Source organism: Girardinichthys multiradiatus, chromosome 4 (genome assembly GCF_021462225.1).
Source record: "Girardinichthys multiradiatus isolate DD_20200921_A chromosome 4, DD_fGirMul_XY1, whole genome shotgun sequence".
Classification (NCBI taxonomy): domain Eukaryota; kingdom Metazoa; phylum Chordata; class Actinopteri; order Cyprinodontiformes; family Goodeidae; genus Girardinichthys; species Girardinichthys multiradiatus.
Genome location: NC_061797.1, coordinates 48,811,076 through 48,828,479, shown reverse-complemented (window position 1 = coordinate 48,828,479; position 17,404 = coordinate 48,811,076). Strand labels below are relative to the sequence as shown.

Sequence of the window (17,404 nt, the reverse complement as noted above, 5' to 3'; positions counted from 1 at the left end):
TTTTCCTGAAGGAAGAACATAAAAACTTCCAGTGGTTCTGTGACGGTTGAGCTGCCTTGATGTTGGGATCATTTGGTCTGGATTGATTCTGGTGTGGTCTATGGATTGGTAAGTATTTGGTTCAGTTGTCTGGGATTTTCTGTTGTAAAATGATCGTTTTTCCAGCTGCTGATCAGAACATGTTGTTTCTTATTTCTCAGACAGGTCCAGTGAGTTTCCTCCTGAAAATCTGCTTAAAACACCACCAGGTTCACGTTCAGGTGCTTCTGGGTCGTTCAGTTTGGGACCGGATGTTTCCTCTGCAGACTGGGTTACTACGACTCCAGCCAACTTTCAAAGCAGATATTTGTAGAAAATATTCTAGATCAGATGGTTCTGGAACAAATGGCTCATGAGTTATTCAACTAATATTTTAATAAATTGTTTGACAACCAAAAATCTGGAACAGATGTTTCTGGAATTATTAGTTCTTGACCGAATGTGTCTGGAAAGGAGGGTTCTGAAAATAACAATTCTGGAAACACAGTGGAGGGCAATAATTTGACTTCTGTCAGGATGTGACATTTTGGACTTTGTTTTGTGGCTATGTGTTTTAACTTTTGTTTAGATGTTTCTATTTTGGTTTTTGTATCATGTTTATTAGTTCTTTTCCTCCTTCTACCGCCTCCTAATGTGTGTTGTTTTCTTCCTCTCGTTCTCAGTTCCTTTCGTGGTTGCTTTCATATTACTTTGTGTGGTATTATTATCATTATTATTATTATTATTATTATTATTATAGTTCTTTGTCTTCCTTGGATTTTCATTTAGTATCTCTGTGTTTATTTATTGTTAGGTATTTGTTCTCTTTCCAGGTCTTCCTTAGCTTTAGTTATTGTTTATGTTTGGGTAGTTAACTTTTGTAAATCAGGTTTTCTTTATGGGCTCTTTGTTTGTTCTTAGGTTGTTGTTGCTGTTCCTATGTTTCCCTCTAGTTTCTCTGTTTACTTTACTTCATGGTTATTCTAGTTTTCTTATGCTTCATTTGATTAATTATCTTGCTTATAGTTTTGCTTGCTCTGTGTTTTCTGTTTATTAGTCTTTTCACCCATGCTCAGTCTTTGTATTTGTTTCACCTATTCCTTCTGCCTCCCTGCCTTCTTGTCACACCTGTTCCCTGTTTCTTTGATTACCTGCCCTTTGTTATCCCTCAGTATATTAGTTGGTTTTGTGTCATTGTGTGTGCTGGTTCCTCTTTGTCACAACCCCGTTCCCTACCATGACTATGCTTTGTTTATGCTTCGTTTTGGAAAACCATGCTACGTTTTTGCCATGAGAACCTGCTGTGCTTATGTAAGTTTTTGATCTTGTCTCTGGATTGTTCCTGCAGTGTTTTTGTTATGTTTTTTTGAAAATAAACAAAATAATTACTAAGATTCTGCTGCCAAGCTCTTGTCACCCAAAACCCCATCATGACAGTTTCTGACCCTTCACAAATTGATTCTCTTGTTGATAGTTTTACTCCATCATTGCGTGATGCATTAGACAATGTAGCCCCCTTGAAAAAGAAGGTAATCATTCATAGGAGGCTAGCTCCCTGGTTTAATTCAGAGCTGCGTACTTTAAAGCACAATGTTAGAAAATTAGGAGAGAAAATGGCGCTCTACACATCTAGAAGATTCCTATTTAATCTGGAAAAATAGCTTACTGTTGTATAAAAAGACATTTCACCAAGCTAGAACAGCTTATTTCTCATCATTAATAGAAGAGAAGAAGAATAATCCTAGGTTTCTCTTTAGTACAGTTGCTAAACTTACACAGAGTCATAGCTCTGTTGAGCCATCCATTCCCTTAGCTCTTAGCAGTCATGACTTTATGGGATTCTTCTTAAATAAAATTGATTCTATTAAAAATAAAATCTTTGATATACTCCCGAAGATGATTACTTCATCCTCAGCAAGTGAGACAACATTGGAAATAACTGCAGAACCTGATTTGTGTTTGGACTGTTCTGATCCTGTGGAGCTTCCTGAGTTATCAGAAATATTAGCTTCATCTAAACCTTCAACTTGTATGTTAGACCCAATCCCAACCAAATTATTTAAGGAAGTGTTCCCTCTGATTACCAGCCCCATTTTAGATATGAATAATCTATCTTTAGTAAATGGATCAGAACCACAAGCTTTTAAGTTAGCTGTAATTAAACCTTTACTTAAGAAACCTTCGCTTGATCGAGATGATTTAATAAATTTCAGACCTATATCCAATCTTCCATTCTTATCTAAAATTCTTGAGAAAATAGTTGCTAATCAAATGTGTGAACATTTATACAGCAATGACCTGTTTGAAGAGCTTCAGTCAGGTTTCAGAGCTCATCATAGCACTGAAACAGCTCTGCTGAAAGTCACTAATATTCTTATGGCCTCAGATAATGGACTTGTGTCTGTTCTGGTTCTGTTAGATCTCAGTTCTGCATTTGATCCAGTCAACCACAATATTCTCTTAAAAAGGCTGGAATATGCTGTAGGGATCAGGGGAACAGCGCTAGGCTGGTTTAAATCTTATCTGTCTGACAGATTCCAGTTTGTTCCTGTAAATGATAAATCATCTTTAAACTCCAGGGTTAATTGTGGAGTACCACAGGGTTCAGTACTTGGGCCAATTCTCTTTACTATATATATGCTTCCAGTAGGTAAAATTATTAGGCAGCATGTGATAAATTTTCACTGTTACGCTGATGATACTCAGCTTTACTTATCCATAAATCCTGATGAGCCCAACCAGTTAGATAGACTACAAGCATGTTTTGAAGATATAAAAACTTGGATGACGTTAAATATTTTGCTTCTAAATTCAGACAAGACAGAAGTTGTCGTCTTTGGACCGGAGTCTTTAAAAAAGAAACTGCTTAGTCAATCACTTAACCTGGATGGCATTAAATTGACCTCTGATAATAAAGTAAAAAACCTTGGTGTTATTTTTGACCAGGAAATATCATTTAAATCCCATATTAAACAGGTTTCTAGGATTTCCTTCTTTCATCTCCAGAACATTGCTAAAATTAGAAATATCCTGTCAAGGAGTGACGCTGAAAAACTAGTCCATGCATTTGTTACTTCAAGGCTGGACTATTGTAATTCGTTACTATCAGGATGTCCACAAAATGCAGTTAAAAGCCTTCAGCTGATTCAAAATGCTGCAGCAAGAGTTCTGATGAAAATTAAAAAGAGAGATCATATTTCTCCTATTTTAGCTTCCCTTAATTGGCTCCCTGTTAAATCCAGAATAGAATTTAAAATTCTCCTCCTCACATATAAAGCCCTTAATGATCTAGCTCCATCATACATCAGAGATCTGATTGGTCCATATGTTCCTAACAGAGCACTTTGTTCTCAGACTGCAGGTTTACTGGTGGTTCCTAGAGTCTCTAGAAGTAGAATGGGAGGCAGATCCTTTAGTTATCAGGCTCCTCTCCTGTGGAACCAGCTCCCAGTTTTAGTCCGTGAGGCAGACATCCTGTCTACTTTTAAGGCTAGGCTTAAAACTTTCCTTTTTGATAAAGCTTATAGTTAGAGTGGCTTAGGTTATCCTGAACTATCTGTGTAGTTATGCTGCTATAGGCTTAGGCTGCTGGAGGACATAATGACCACTTTCACCCTCTTCGCTACATTCTCACACTACTTTCCAATTTTGGATTATTTGTTATTTCAGCTTTTAACTTTATGTTCTCTCTTTTCTCTACCTAGAAGCTACACCTGGCCTGACTCTGTGTCTACCGGTGACACCTTTCTGCAGAGGGGCATCGTCCAAGCTTCTGCTAGTAACAACTTAAAGCGCACCCTCTACCAATGATCCACATGGCCCTGTCTTTTAGTGTTTAACCCTTTCTCTCTCCTAGACTTGGCCACTGACTGAGCTTCTACTGTAACTAACTCTATGTTCTCTCTTTCAGACTCTAACCTTGAAAACTGGCTCAGAGTTTATCTGTTCTTTCTTTCTAGATAAAACGACTAAAGGAGCTACAGGTCCTTCTCAAAATATTAGCATATTGTGATAAAGTTAATTATTTTCCATAATGTCATGATGAAAATTTAACATTCATATATTTTAGATTCATTACACACTAACTGAAATATTTCAGGTCTTTTATTGTCTTAATACGGATGATTTTGGCATACAGCTCATGAAAACCCAAAATTCCTATCTCACAAAATTAGCATATCATTAAAAGGGTCTCTAAACGAGCTATGAACCTAATCATCTGAATCAACAAGTTAACTCTAAACACCTGCAAAAGATTCCTGAGGCCTTTAAAACTCCCAGCCTGGTTCATCACTCAAAACCCCAATCATGGGTAAGACTGCCGACCTGACTGCTGTCCAGAAGGCCACTATTGACACCCTCAAGCAAGAGGGTAAGACACAGAAAGACATTTCTGAACGAATAGGCTGTTCCCAGAGTGCTGTATCAAGGCACCTCAGTGGGAAGTCTGTGGGAAGGAAAAAGTGTGGCAGAAAACGCTGCACAACGAGAAGAGGTGACCGGACCCTGAGGAAGATTGTGGAGAAGGGCCGATTCCAGACCTTGGGGGACCTGCGGAAGCAGTGGACTGAGTCTGAAGTAGAAACATCCAGAGCCACCGTGCACAGGCGTGTGCAGGAAATGGGCTACAGGTGCTGCATTCCCCAGACCTGGGCTACAGAGAAGCAGGAATGGACTGTTGCTCAGTGGTCCAAAGTACTTTTTTCGGATGAAAGCAAATTCTGCATGTCATTCAGAAATCAAGATGCCAGAGTCTGGAGGAAGACTGGGGAGAAGGAAATGCCAAAATGCCAGAAGTCCAGTGTCAAGTACCCACAGTCAGTGATGGTCTGGGGTGCCGTGTCAGCTGCTGGTGTTGGTCCACTGTGTTTTATCAAGGGCAGGGTCAATGCAGCTAGCTATCAGGAGATTTTGGAGCACTTCATGCTTCCATCTGCTGAAAAGCTTTATGGAGATGAAGATTTCATTTTTCAGCACGACCTGGCACCTGCTCACAGTGCCAAAACCACTGGTAAATGGTTTACTGACCATGGTATCACTGTGCTCAATTGGCCTGCCAACTCTCCTGACCTGAACCCCATAGAGAATCTGTGGGATATTGTGAAGAGAACGTTGAGAGACTCAAGACCCAACACTCTGGATGAGCTAAAGGCCGCTATCGAAGCATCCTGGGCCTCCATAAGACCTCAGCAGTGCCACAGGCTGATTGCCTCCATGCCACGCCGCATTGAAGCAGTCATTTCTGCAAAAGGATTCCCGACCAAGTATTGAGTGCATAACTGTACATGATTATTTGAAGGTTGACGTTTTTTGTATTAAAAACACTTTTCTTTTATTGGTCGGATGAAATATGCTAATTTTGTGAGATAGGAATTTTGGGTTTTCATGAGCTGTATGCTAAAATCATCCGTATTAAGACAATAAAAGACCTGAAATATTTCAGTTAGTGTGCAATGAATGTAAAATATATGAATGTTAAATTTTCATCATGACATTATGGAAAATAATGAACTTTATCACAATATGCTAATATTTTGAGAAGGACCTGTATAAGGTAAGACCTACGTAGCAATAAGAACCGAACAATGATCCAAACACAAATAAGAACCAAAACACAAACTTTCATGGATCATGACACAGACAGGTCTGGAACAGGTGGTTCTGGAACTCTTAGTTTTAGGACATCTAGTTCTGGAAGGGAAAGGTTTAGAAGAGAGAGCTTTGAAATGGGTCTGGAACATATGTTTCTGGAACCAGTGGCTGTAGAACCAGGTTCAGTTCCTTTGATTCTTCTGTTTTACTCTCTGCTTTTAGGTATTCTCTGACACCTTCTTGATGAAGAGGAGGACCTTCTTACTGTTATTGATGGGCGGTTTAAATGAAACTGGTTGGAGGACATGAAAATAAAAGTTGCAATGTGTCTTGCCATATCTTGGGTCAGACTGATGCTGTTAGATGTTCCAGTTGACTCATCGCTTCAACTTCACTTCAACATGAAACATGCCAGAAGATCCTTGGTCCAGTATGTTCCTATTGGGCTTAGTCTCCTTCTTGGAAGAACCCTTTCATGGCTCCTCCTCAGGGGAGAAGCGGTGCGAGCGATTCCCATCCTCTGAAGGCCAGAAACTGTGAAATGTCGTCTCCGAGACATCTCGTTGAGTCTGCCAAGTGTCTTTAAAAAGCTCAGCGATCAGCAGCCGCTAGCTGAGCAGATGAGGTAATTAAACGTCTACTTTTTACAAGTCTTCCCCAATAAATCTGAATAAATTAACAGACATTACTAAGGCTGCTACATTAAATCTGCATCGTGCATTTAATGAATCTGCAGGCGAGAGAGGAGAGGTCTGCCACTGTGAACCCGCTGAATTAGCATAACTACTTCCAGCATGTTTCTTAAATAATGCTCTCATTTGCACATCACTGACTTGGCTAATTCAGGCTTCAGTGAGGGCGGCCTCGTAATTAAAGAATCCCACTTTAATTTTTAATGAAGCTTGTGTTACATCAATCCTGACAGTAATGAGGGGAGGAAAGAAACAAAAAGGCTGCTAATAATTAAACTCTCCAACCAGTTTGAGGGATAATAACTCCTCAGGAGGAATTACTGACTAATTATTAATTAGATATTCAGATGCACCAAACAGTCCTGAGATCAGCTAAGCGAGCGGGAATAAACATCAGGTTCGGATCTGCTGTCAGGTCCATCTGTCTGACTGGGATCAAACTTCCCAACAGTTTTCCCAGTAATTCTGAAGATATTTCAAATCTGTTCTCCCTGGAGGTGTTGTCAGGAGGTCTGCAGCAGCATTCAGCATGGAGGTTTCTCCTCAGGCTTTCACACTCTTAACATGCTGATCAGTGGTTCTGATCAATTAGTTTTTCCCTCTGAGCTGCTGATGGAGATGTTGTTCAGTTCACCCAGACATCCTAAGGATGTTGGAGCTCTTCTAAGTATCAAGAGGCTCTGAAAACACAGAGGGTTTTCATGGTGGAAGTTTTCATTTAGATGGAACTTCAGAGCAAACAGAACCTTTCACGCACCGCCTTGAAGGAATTTGGACTCAGTGCATCAAAATTTATGGACAGTCACTGTGAACTATATCTGTGTGATGGTGAAACCACCTGAATCTACGTCTGTGATGAGTGATGTCCTCCTGTAGCACTCTGATCTTTGAGCAGTGCTCCTCGAAAGATTTGATCTGTTTGGTGTTTTGAAATCTTGACATCTAGTTTTATGTTGCAGACTTTGTTCTGTTGTTGGGCCAGTTTTAGGTTTACAGTTTTGGCTCACCTGTTGTGCAATAATCCCCAGGTTGTTTTCTCGTTGTCTCTGGTTGTTGAGACTTTTGTGTGGTTTAGGGTTGGGATTGAACATAAACTCTCTATAGGTCTTCCACTCTGGCCCAGAAACATCTCCGTGTCCAGGAGAAGGGATTGATTTAATAAAATTGGTCCCCATTCAGACCAGCAGTTCCAATGATTTTATTCACAAGAAGCTGGCATGTCTGGATCGACCACCAGAGGGCGGAAGTGAGGCGTAATCAGGCAGTTACCAAAGCATGTGACGTCAGCGACAGACAGTGAAGGTCAGCAGACAAACAGGATGTCTTGTAGACGCATCAGACCCGGAAGCCCTGATGGGGGCCATGTAGTGTGTGTGGTTGTGTTTAGGAACTGATCTGCATGTCTGGACCACAGGTGACCCAAGAACCCGATCCTGGAACCAATGACAATAAATCTAATGAAGGTTCTGGTTGCACAGCAGACCACACCAAGGAAGGCTGGTGTTAGATGCAGCAGTTCTGGGCTTCTGTGTGCTTTCTCTCCTTTTTTCTTTTTCAGCCCACTTGATGGGCGGGGCCAACTCTGGCACAGCTACACCTGACCAGTGTTCCTCAGTCTCCATCTGGGTTCCTCCCTACCTATTGCATGATCTTACCTGCTCTTTGTTGCTCATCCCTGTGTCTCTGTGTTATCCCAGCACTCTGGAAAGTTGTGAGTTTCTCTTCAAGAACCTCTAAACAGTCCAGATGGCAGCAGACTTCCTGGATTCATGATCTACGCATCACTGAACCCATGACATCAGCTCCTGCCATCCGTACTCAGACACTAAACTCTTTACAACATCTTGTGTTCCACTCCAGGTTCAACATCTTATCCACAGGCTGCCATTAAGAGCAACAGACGCCTGTTCTTGGACCAGTGTGGAAGCTGGACTGTTAACCAGTGTCATTCTAGGACTGACCCAGTCCAAAGGATCCCTGTTCTGTAGGTGTTTGGGTGTCTGAGCGGAGAACTTTGATTGTGCCAGCGTTTCAGAGACGCAGTGGTGTTCCTCCTGACTTCAGGGTGTGGGAGACAAGGAGTCTCCTCAGCCTCCACAATGTCAGGCAAAGATTGTTTCTGTTTGGAGTTCACCAATGTTTCAGTCTTATTCTCAGTGTGTGATTCTCTTCTTCCTCAGAGACTTACCCTAAACCCACCCTAACCTGATTCCTTCATTGAATTAATTTCTGAGGTAATGAGCTCCATGTCTCACACAGAGAAAGCATCATCATTGTTCAGAGTTGGAACTGAGCTGCAGAAGAGCAGCATCAAGAGAACATCAGGAATGTTCCCATATTTCCCTCTGAGGTGCATCTGGTATTTCATAAAGCCCAGTCAGGAGATGTTTGATGAAGTTCCAGAATCCCATCTGAATGGCAGCAGGTCCAACAGGTGGAGCAATCAGACCTCAGTGTTAAACGGCTGCAGTCAGAAGGATGCTGACAGAATAGTGAGGAGATCAGGAAAAGCTAAAACCGAGACTAAGATTTAGAGTTAGACTGTCCTCTTGTTTTCATACGGTCTAAAACTTTCCTGTAAAATATTTACTGTCAACCTTTTGTCAAGAACAAAACTAAAAGGACCTTCACATTAAAAGCCCGTGGCACATTTTGCTGCCAGTGTTGAGTTCAGTGACTGTGGTAGCTGTGGGACAATGCACTTTTTGTGGTGAGTTCACAGTGTGTGGTTACTGTGGGAGAGTTTCCTGCTGGTGGTGTGTTCAGTGACTGTGGTAAGTTTGGGGCAGTCTGGTGTTTGTTGTGAGGACAGTGCAGTGCTCATGGTGAGTTCAGTGTCTGTGATTACTGTGGGACATTTTCCTGATAGTGGTGAGTTCAGTGTCTGGTTACTGAGAGTGGCTGAGTATTTTTAGTTCCATTCTGCATCATGCTGACTGTACTGTAATGTGACTGTTGGTGTGAACTATGTTGTTTCTAACAGCAGATGAATTGGACCCATCTTTGTTTGCCTGCTGTTGGGATTATGAATCTGAGAATATTATTTAATATTTAATATTAATATTTTAATATTTTATCAAATAATATTTGGGTCTGTTAAGGGTTGTCCTGTGAATACCAGCCCAGTAAGGCGATGGTATTAGGACAAAATAGAAAGGTGTGAGACGAGCTCTGACATTATTGAACAGCATAAACTCTGCACATATATGGAATGAATTCACACAATTTCTTAAAATACAAGAATTTATTAACAAAAATAAGTCAACTCAAAGTCAAACATATTTCAATCAACAAACTCTTTACTTTGCTAAAACAATCCAACTAAACTACCAAGCAGAATTAAAGAATAAGGAAGATTAATGGGCTATGTACAATATAAACAAGTTGATTAAAGATGACTGAAAGTCATGACCGAAGGAGTGATGCAACATTACCATGTAATGTTTATGTCTGAGAACCAAGGATTATCTTGAAGAATCTGGAAGTGAAGTTAAGTTAGTCTTGGAACCAACTTAGACAATAATCAGCAAACATTTAGACAACCATTCACAATGTAAGATCAGATAAAATATTATTTTAGTAAAATTATTTTTAAAGAATGATTTGCTGAATAAAACCAACCTTCTGGATGACCATTTCTTAATGTTGTTTAACACGTGTTCTTAGCTGTTAGCAGTTAAAGCTAACAAAAGAAGCTTATAGCTTAGCATCAGAATCAAACACATACCTTTAAAATACCATTAATAAAAGGGTTAAAATGCATACGTTATGGCCTTCTGTGTTTAAAATCACCCTTTAAATAAAGTTTGTCTTAACTTAAAAAACACAAACACAAACTGAGCACATGTGCTAAGCAGATAATCTGCTAGCACCAAGATGGCTATGTTTTCAACACAAACAAAACCATACGTCATAAAACAAAAAATGTTTAGATTATTTCACTCTAAATTACTTCTCTCTGCCCAACACAACCTCTTACGTGAACCGTGCTGAGGAAACGTTGTCCGGAAGTTGAAGAAAGCATCCACAGTGAACAACAGGGTTAGCTGCAGCTAACCTCCGTAGCTGTTGGGTGGGCGGCCCGTTCTGTCGGCCGGCCAAGCTGCACGTTACTGCTGTAACCACGGTGATGCGGTCCCGTTGTCCATCCTTCAGACCAGGAAAACTACTCCACCCGGCGTCGTAGAGACAGGGTCTCTGCTGGGAACTCTCTATAACACAGTTTGCTTCTGTAAACCTCAGAGAGAAAGTCAAGCCACGCTCGTACCTTAATTACCGGATACACAAACAGCCATTCATTCCTACTTAACTTAGTGCATATGATCGATGATCGTGTGACACTCTTGGATTCAATTTGAAGAGCTATATATGTTTGCCTGCAAAGAGACATTAGCGCACTGTGTCCCTCCATCTAGTTCCTCTGGGGACCTGCGTGGAAGAGGTCAGTTTTTTTGTAAAGCGGGGTTTTTATTCGGACAATGACGTCACGGGAAGTCCGCTGTTATTCCCTGTTCCTGGCTGTGCTGGAAGTAGGTTAATGCGGTTTATTTTGAAAGTTCCAGAAAAGTTCGTACTGGCCTTTAATGTGGTAACCCATGGCTGGGGTCCCAACACTGCTGTGTTCTGCCTCTATGCTGAGAAGCTGAATGGGAACCTCTGACCGGATTGTACTGGAACAAATTCTGTTTAATTCAGTTTTTTTCATATGGCACCATTCGCGAGTTTTATATTTTAGAATCCTTTAAGTAGCCACCCTGTGCTGTGATGACTGAAATATTAATTTTGGCCTCTGGGAAGTTCTTTCAAGACGCTTTGGAAACCATTTCAGGCGACCACCTCATGAAGCTCATGGAGAGAACGCCAAGAGAGCAAAGCAGTCATCAAAGCAAAGGGTGGCTATTTGGAAGAATCTAAAATATAAAATGTTTTATGGCGCAGTGCTGGTGATGTAGTGGTTAGCGCACGACCACATATAAAGGCTATTGTCCTCAAAGCAGCCTTCCCGGGTTCGAGTCCTGGACCCTGCAACCTTTGCTGAATGTCTCCCCCTGTCTTTGCCCCTCCTTCCTGTCTGCCTACTATCAAAAATAAAGGCCTCTAGTGCTGAAAAGAATTCTTAAAAAAAAATATATATATAAAATGTTTTGTGTGTAAAATACATAATTCCATGTGTGTTTATTTACAGCTGTGTTGCCTTTGGTGAAAATCTACAATGTCATGAAAATAAAGAGCCCCATTAAGTGAGAAAGTGTATCTAAAACTTTTGACTGGTAGTGTGCTGATGTCACCTCTTGTCATCCTGCTGCCGGCTTCATCCCTGAAAGCTCACAGCTGTGCCGGAAATCCCCATCTCTGCTTGTAATTTATGGAGTGCAAGAGGGAGCTCAGAGGTAGCTTTTCTTACCGGATTCACGTTTGGTGAAAGAGGCTACAGCAAGGCAGGAGAAAATGCATCATCTATGGAAGAAGAACATGAGGTTATTGGCAGAAGTAGCCCAGCCAATGCTCCACTCCAGGAAGGCATCACAGCTGAACAGAACGCCAGGCTAGATGTACAGGGGTCGGACAATGAAACTGAAACACCTGTTATTTTAGTGTGGGAGGTTTCATGGCTAAATTGGACCAGCCTGGTAGCCAGTCTTCATTGATTGCACATTGCACCAGTAAGAGCAGAGTGTGAAGGTTCAATTAGCAGGGTAAGACCATAGTTTTGCTCAAAATATTGAAATGCACACAACATTATGGATGACATACCAGAGTTCAAAAGAGGACAAATTGTTGGTGCACGTCTTGCTGGCGCATCTGTGACCAAGACAGCAAGTCTTTGTGATGTATCAAGAGCCACGGTATCCAGGGTAATGTCAGCATACCACCAAGAAGGACGAACCACATCCAACAGGATTAACTGTGGACGCAAGAGGAAGCTGTCTGAAAGGGATGTTCGGGTGCTAACCCGGATTGTATTCAAAAAACATAAAACCACGGCTGCCCAAATCACGGCAGAATTAAATGTGCACCCCAACTCTCCTGTTTCCACCAGAACTGTCCGTCGGGAGCTCCACAGGGTCAATATACACGGCCGGGCTGCTATAACCAAACCTTTGGTCACTCATGTCAATGCCAAACGTTGGTTTCAATGGTGCAAGGAGCGCAAATCTTGGGCTGTGGACAATGTGAAACATGTATTGTTCTCTGATGAGTCCACCTTTACTGTTTTCCCCACATCCGGGAGAGTAACGGTGTGGAGAAGCCCCAAAGAAGCGTACCACCCAGACTGTTGCATGCCCAGAGTGAAGCATGGGGGTGGATCAGTGATGGTTTGGGCTGCCATATCATGGTATTCCCTTGGCCCAATACTTGTGCTAGATGGACCATTCTTGAGGACCATCCAATGCACCAATACACACAGCAAGACTGGTGAAAGATTGGTTTGATGAACATGAAAGTGAAGTTGAACATCTCCCATGGCCTGCACAGTCACCAGATCTAAATATTATTGAGCCACTTTGGGGTGTTTTGGAGGAGCGAGTCAGGAAACGTTTTCCTCCACCAGTATCACGTAGTGACCTGGCCACTATCCTGCAAGAAGAATGGCTTAAAATCCCTCCAACCACTGTGCAGGACTTGTATATGTCATTCCCAAGACGAATTGACGCTGTATTGGCCACAAAAGGAGGCCCTACACCATACTAATAAATGATTGTGGTCTAAAACCAGGTGTTTCAGTTTCATTGTCCAACCCCTGTAGCTTCCATGGTGAGAAAAACCCGAGAGGGACCATAAAGTAAGTCAGCAAAAACTGCAGATGATCCATTATTAGAGCGTAGTAGGAGAACATAGCAGAGTGTGGAGAAGCGGTCATTTTGTCCTCCAGCAGCCTAAGCCTGCGAACATATGCATCATTCCTGATAGTAAAGAATTACAATAGTCCAGCCTTGAAGTAACAAATGCATGGACTAGTATATTAGCGTCACTCCTGGATAGAATATTCCTAATTTTGGCAATGTTCCGGAGGAGAAAGAAAGAAATCCTAGAAGCCTGTTTAATTATGGGATTTAAATTACATGTCCTGGTCAAAAATAACACCAACCAATTCAGTAAGCAGTTTGTTTTTCAGAGGTTCTGATCCAAAGTGTTGTATCTTACAGTGGTTGAATTGGACCTGTCTGCATATCTGCTGTGTTCTGGTTCTTTATTTTGGTCTTTCTAATCCACGTGACCTTCTGGTGACGTGATGGGCCGGAGTCACATGACTGAAGAGTTTTAAGGTGTTCTCCAAAATATTTGGATGAGATCAGTGTGAAACTGAGGCCCTCTGATTGGTTGTTCAGCAACCAATCAGAGGGCCTCAGACTGTCTGTTTTTATTGGCTCTGAAAATATTTGCTTTCTGTTTGTGTAAACATAGTCTGCTGTTTGCTCTGAAAACCTTTGATCAGTCAAATCAGATGGCTGATCATGTTAGATGGTGATGATTAATCAGTTCATTTTCATAAGAGAACTGATTTCTTTTTGTTTCATTTCAGACACAACAGACAGAAAACTGATCAATAAATGAGAAAAACAAAAATGTGTTTCCCTTTAAATGTTTAAAACTAAAACCTGACTATGTTTTGGCCCAAATACAAAGGAAAATCTTTAATGGTTTAATTATATATATATATATATATATATATATATATACAGAGAGAGAGAGAGAGAGAAATATAAATGTACAATTAAAACCGCACTATAGTGACAGGAAAGTGACTGCATCCCTGAGAAAGAAGTTAATTTATTCAGACAATTATTTTACTTTATTTTTGATTTGTTGGATCAACAAAATAAAATTCAAATAAATGCATAATAAATAATACAGAGAAACAGTCTGACCAAAAAGGAAATAAAAAAAATTCCATAATAAAAATAAATTAATGTGAATTTTATCTCGTTTCTCTGTCACCGCAGCAGCTCCCAGGTCAAAGGTCAGACGTGTTAAAGTGGTTTGATACAACCGACCCCCAACACACACACACACACACACATCACCCGCTCTTCATCTTCTCTAATTCTCCATCTGCTGCTTCATCCCTACATGAAGAAAAAATGTAACCAAGAGACAAAGATCCAAGAACATTTTATTTAATCAAAAATAAATTCTATAAAATATTCAGTTAAATTCAACTAATAAATGATGAGAAGAGATAAATAATCAGAACAGATTGGGGTTCTAAAGGCGGGATCGGCTTCATGGGCCGGCTTTAATGTGCTCTAAATAATAATAATAATAAACCATACCAACGCATATCTTATTAAATATATTTTTAAACATTTAAAAACTGAAACGCAAGAAAACAAACGACATTTTTTTTCTTTCTGCTTCTGAATCCAGGATTTAATTCATAAACAATTATTTTTTCGGGAGATTAATCCAGCAAACCGCGCTGATAAAATCAGAGGAGGAAAAACGATCCGTTAAAATAAAATTATAATTGTTCGAAAGGTTAAAAAAAGCCTGAAAACAAATTTTGTGAATTAGAAAAACACGCGAAGATTCTGCTCATATACATTTCTGATTATATTTGTGTCTATTATCTTAGCTTGTTGACCTGAACCTTGCTCTGCCTCCTCTTCCTCAGCTGTCTCACCTGGGTTCGTAGGAGAATAAAGAAATGAAAGCGGCTCCAACAGCAGCTCTCAGCGGACCTATTTGTCACAGCAAATTAGAGCGGGCCCTCGGCAGCCCACTCAAAAACACGCACACACCCGCTCCCACGCTCACACCGTGCGTGAGAGGTTCCACGACAGCTCTGGCGAGCGCACCGCGCCTCCTCCCCGACATCAGGCTCCTCGGTTCGGTCAGAGCTCCTGCAGCTGCTCCGCCAGTCAATCAGAGCGCGTCCATGTGAGCGTGCGCAGTTGCACCCAAACTGTGACTCCCCTCCTCCTCAGGTCATGTGACTGTGGAAAAGCGTCCCATTAATGAAGCTCCTCTCCTGTCAGCGCCTTCAGCCGCAGGAGGAGCCGCGTACGGAGCTGAGCACGGAGCAGTGAGGTGGACATGGAGGAGGAGGCAGCCGCGTAGCGCAGCGCAGCAGCGGGCGGAGAGAGGACGGGACCCCGCGCAGCACCTGTTGGTGACTCGTAGGGAGGAGCTGAGGTGGAGGGCAGGAGGAGAGAAAAAGAGAAGAAGGACCTCTGCTATTGCTTTAACTTTTCTTGAAACTAAATTTGGAGTTTTGAGTTCCGAGCTCAAACGGAACCATGCGCACCAACCTGCAGCCCAGTGTGCTGCTGTGTGTAAACACGCAGTGAGAAGCTGCAGGTGTTTGTGAAACTTTACAGATACTGAGACTGAAGTTATTCCGTTCTGTTTCGGTTCAGCTCGGCTCGGAACAATGCCTCGGCCCGGGAGGAACACCTACAGCGACCAGAAGCCTCCGTACTCCTACATCTCCCTGACGGCCATGGCCATCCAGAGCTGCCCGGAGAAGATGCTGCCCCTCAGTGAGATCTACAAGTTCATAATGGACCGGTTCCCCTACTACCGGGAGAACACGCAGCGCTGGCAGAACTCCCTGCGCCACAACCTCTCCTTCAACGACTGCTTCATCAAGATCCCCCGCAGGCCGGATCAGCCCGGAAAGGGCAGCTTCTGGGCCCTGCACCCGAACTGCGGAGACATGTTCGAGAACGGCAGCTTTCTGCGACGCAGGAAGCGATTTAAGGTAGGCGGTGTGCAGGTGACGGACCCGCTGGGCCCCAGCAAGCCGCAGGACGCCGCGCACTACCTGCAGCAGCAGGCCAAGCTGCGGCTGAGCGCGCTGCATGCCGCCGCGCACCTCCCGCAGGTCCCGGCCGGGTACAGCCTGAGCTCCGTCACGCAGCCGTCAGGCTTCAAACACCCGTTCGCCATCGAGAACATCATCGCCAGAGAGTACAAGGTTCCGGGCGGACTGACTGCCTTCCCAACCGCCGGATACCCGCTGCACAACCAGCTGAGCCCGGCCTGGCCACACATGTACGGGTCGGGCGTGATGGACCCTGCCGCCCCCATCTCCATGTCCCCCGGGGACTACTCAGCTTACGGCATGCCGTTGAAGACCCTCTGTCACAGCGGCCAGACTCTGCCCGCCATCCCGGTGCCCATCAAACCCGCACCCGGCCTGCCCGCACATATCCCGGCCTTTCTGGCCCACTCCCCGCGGTCCCTGAGCCCGACCTCCCCGCAAACAGCCACCGGTCAGAGCAGCCCTGCCGGCCCCGCAGAGGCGCTGCAGTCCGCGGTGGCAGTGCACTGATCACCCCCGCAGGAAGCGCGGTGCATGGAAAGCTACGATGTTTCTTTGTGTTACTGAGACCTTTGACCTCCGGCAGAGCCCAGTTCGGAGCTGAAGGTTCGATGGATCCTGCAGAGACACGAAGGAAACCGGACTTGATATTTTTCTGTCTCACTTTGTCAGAACTGAAGAGAAAAGTTCAATTAAACCAAATATTTCACCTTTTTTCCTTTAGTTTGTGTCTAATGACTGATGAGAAAAACTGGATCTTCATGTCGAAGCAGAGAACAGTTCTACCAACCAGAACACCGTGATGGACCGCTTAGAGAAGAACTGAGGAGCTGGAGGCCTCGCTGGTCCTGTGTGTGTGTGTGTGTGTGTGTGTGTGTGTGTGTGTGTGTGTGTGTGTGTCTGCATGCCGCCGTGTGAACAGTGTTTCTGATGCATAAAACGCATGAAGACTAAAAGGTGTCTCCAGAAAAACAGGAAATAACTGCAACTGCTCTGTTTGCTTTATTCTCTCCAATTTCTGCTTTCCTCAAACTTGTCATCTGTGTAAAATTTAAAGAACATATTTAAAATAAGTTTAATTTATTTCTGTCTCCCGCTGCGTTTCTTCGTAAAAATAGTCCTATTTTATTCTATTTGTTGCTCATGATGAACCATAAAAACTAAAACAACGAATCTATTTTTATTTCGCTGATTTTTACCCAGAAAGATTCTGTTTACCGATGTTAATCTCAGTTAGTTTAGAGATGAAAACAGAATGCAGAAAATGTTTCAGAGGTTAGAAGGAATGTGATAAGTGTTTCTGCTGCGGCGCCTTCAGGAACTCTCACCTGTC

General features: G+C 42.7%; 1 protein-coding gene across 1 annotated transcript; it reads left to right on the top strand.

Annotated features, from left to right (window-relative positions):
- The first annotated feature begins 1,280 nt into the window (after positions 1 to 1,280).
- Positions 1,281 to 17,154, top strand: LOC124866722 (forkhead box protein B1-like). Its single transcript, XM_047362636.1, has 3 exons — positions 1,281 to 1,329; positions 5,833 to 6,235; positions 14,920 to 17,154. Exon 3 carries the CDS (start codon positions 15,679 to 15,681, stop codon positions 16,579 to 16,581), a length of 903 nt encoding a protein of 300 aa, XP_047218592.1. The 5' UTR covers positions 1,281 to 1,329; positions 5,833 to 6,235; positions 14,920 to 15,678; the 3' UTR covers positions 16,582 to 17,154.
- The last annotated feature ends 250 nt before the right edge of the window (positions 17,155 to 17,404 follow it).

Excerpts from the sequence above, each read along its gene's own strand:
- LOC124866722 (XM_047362636.1), top strand. The coding sequence starts at position 15,679 with ATGCCTCGGCCCGGGAGGAACACCTACAGCGACCAGAAGCCTCCGTAC.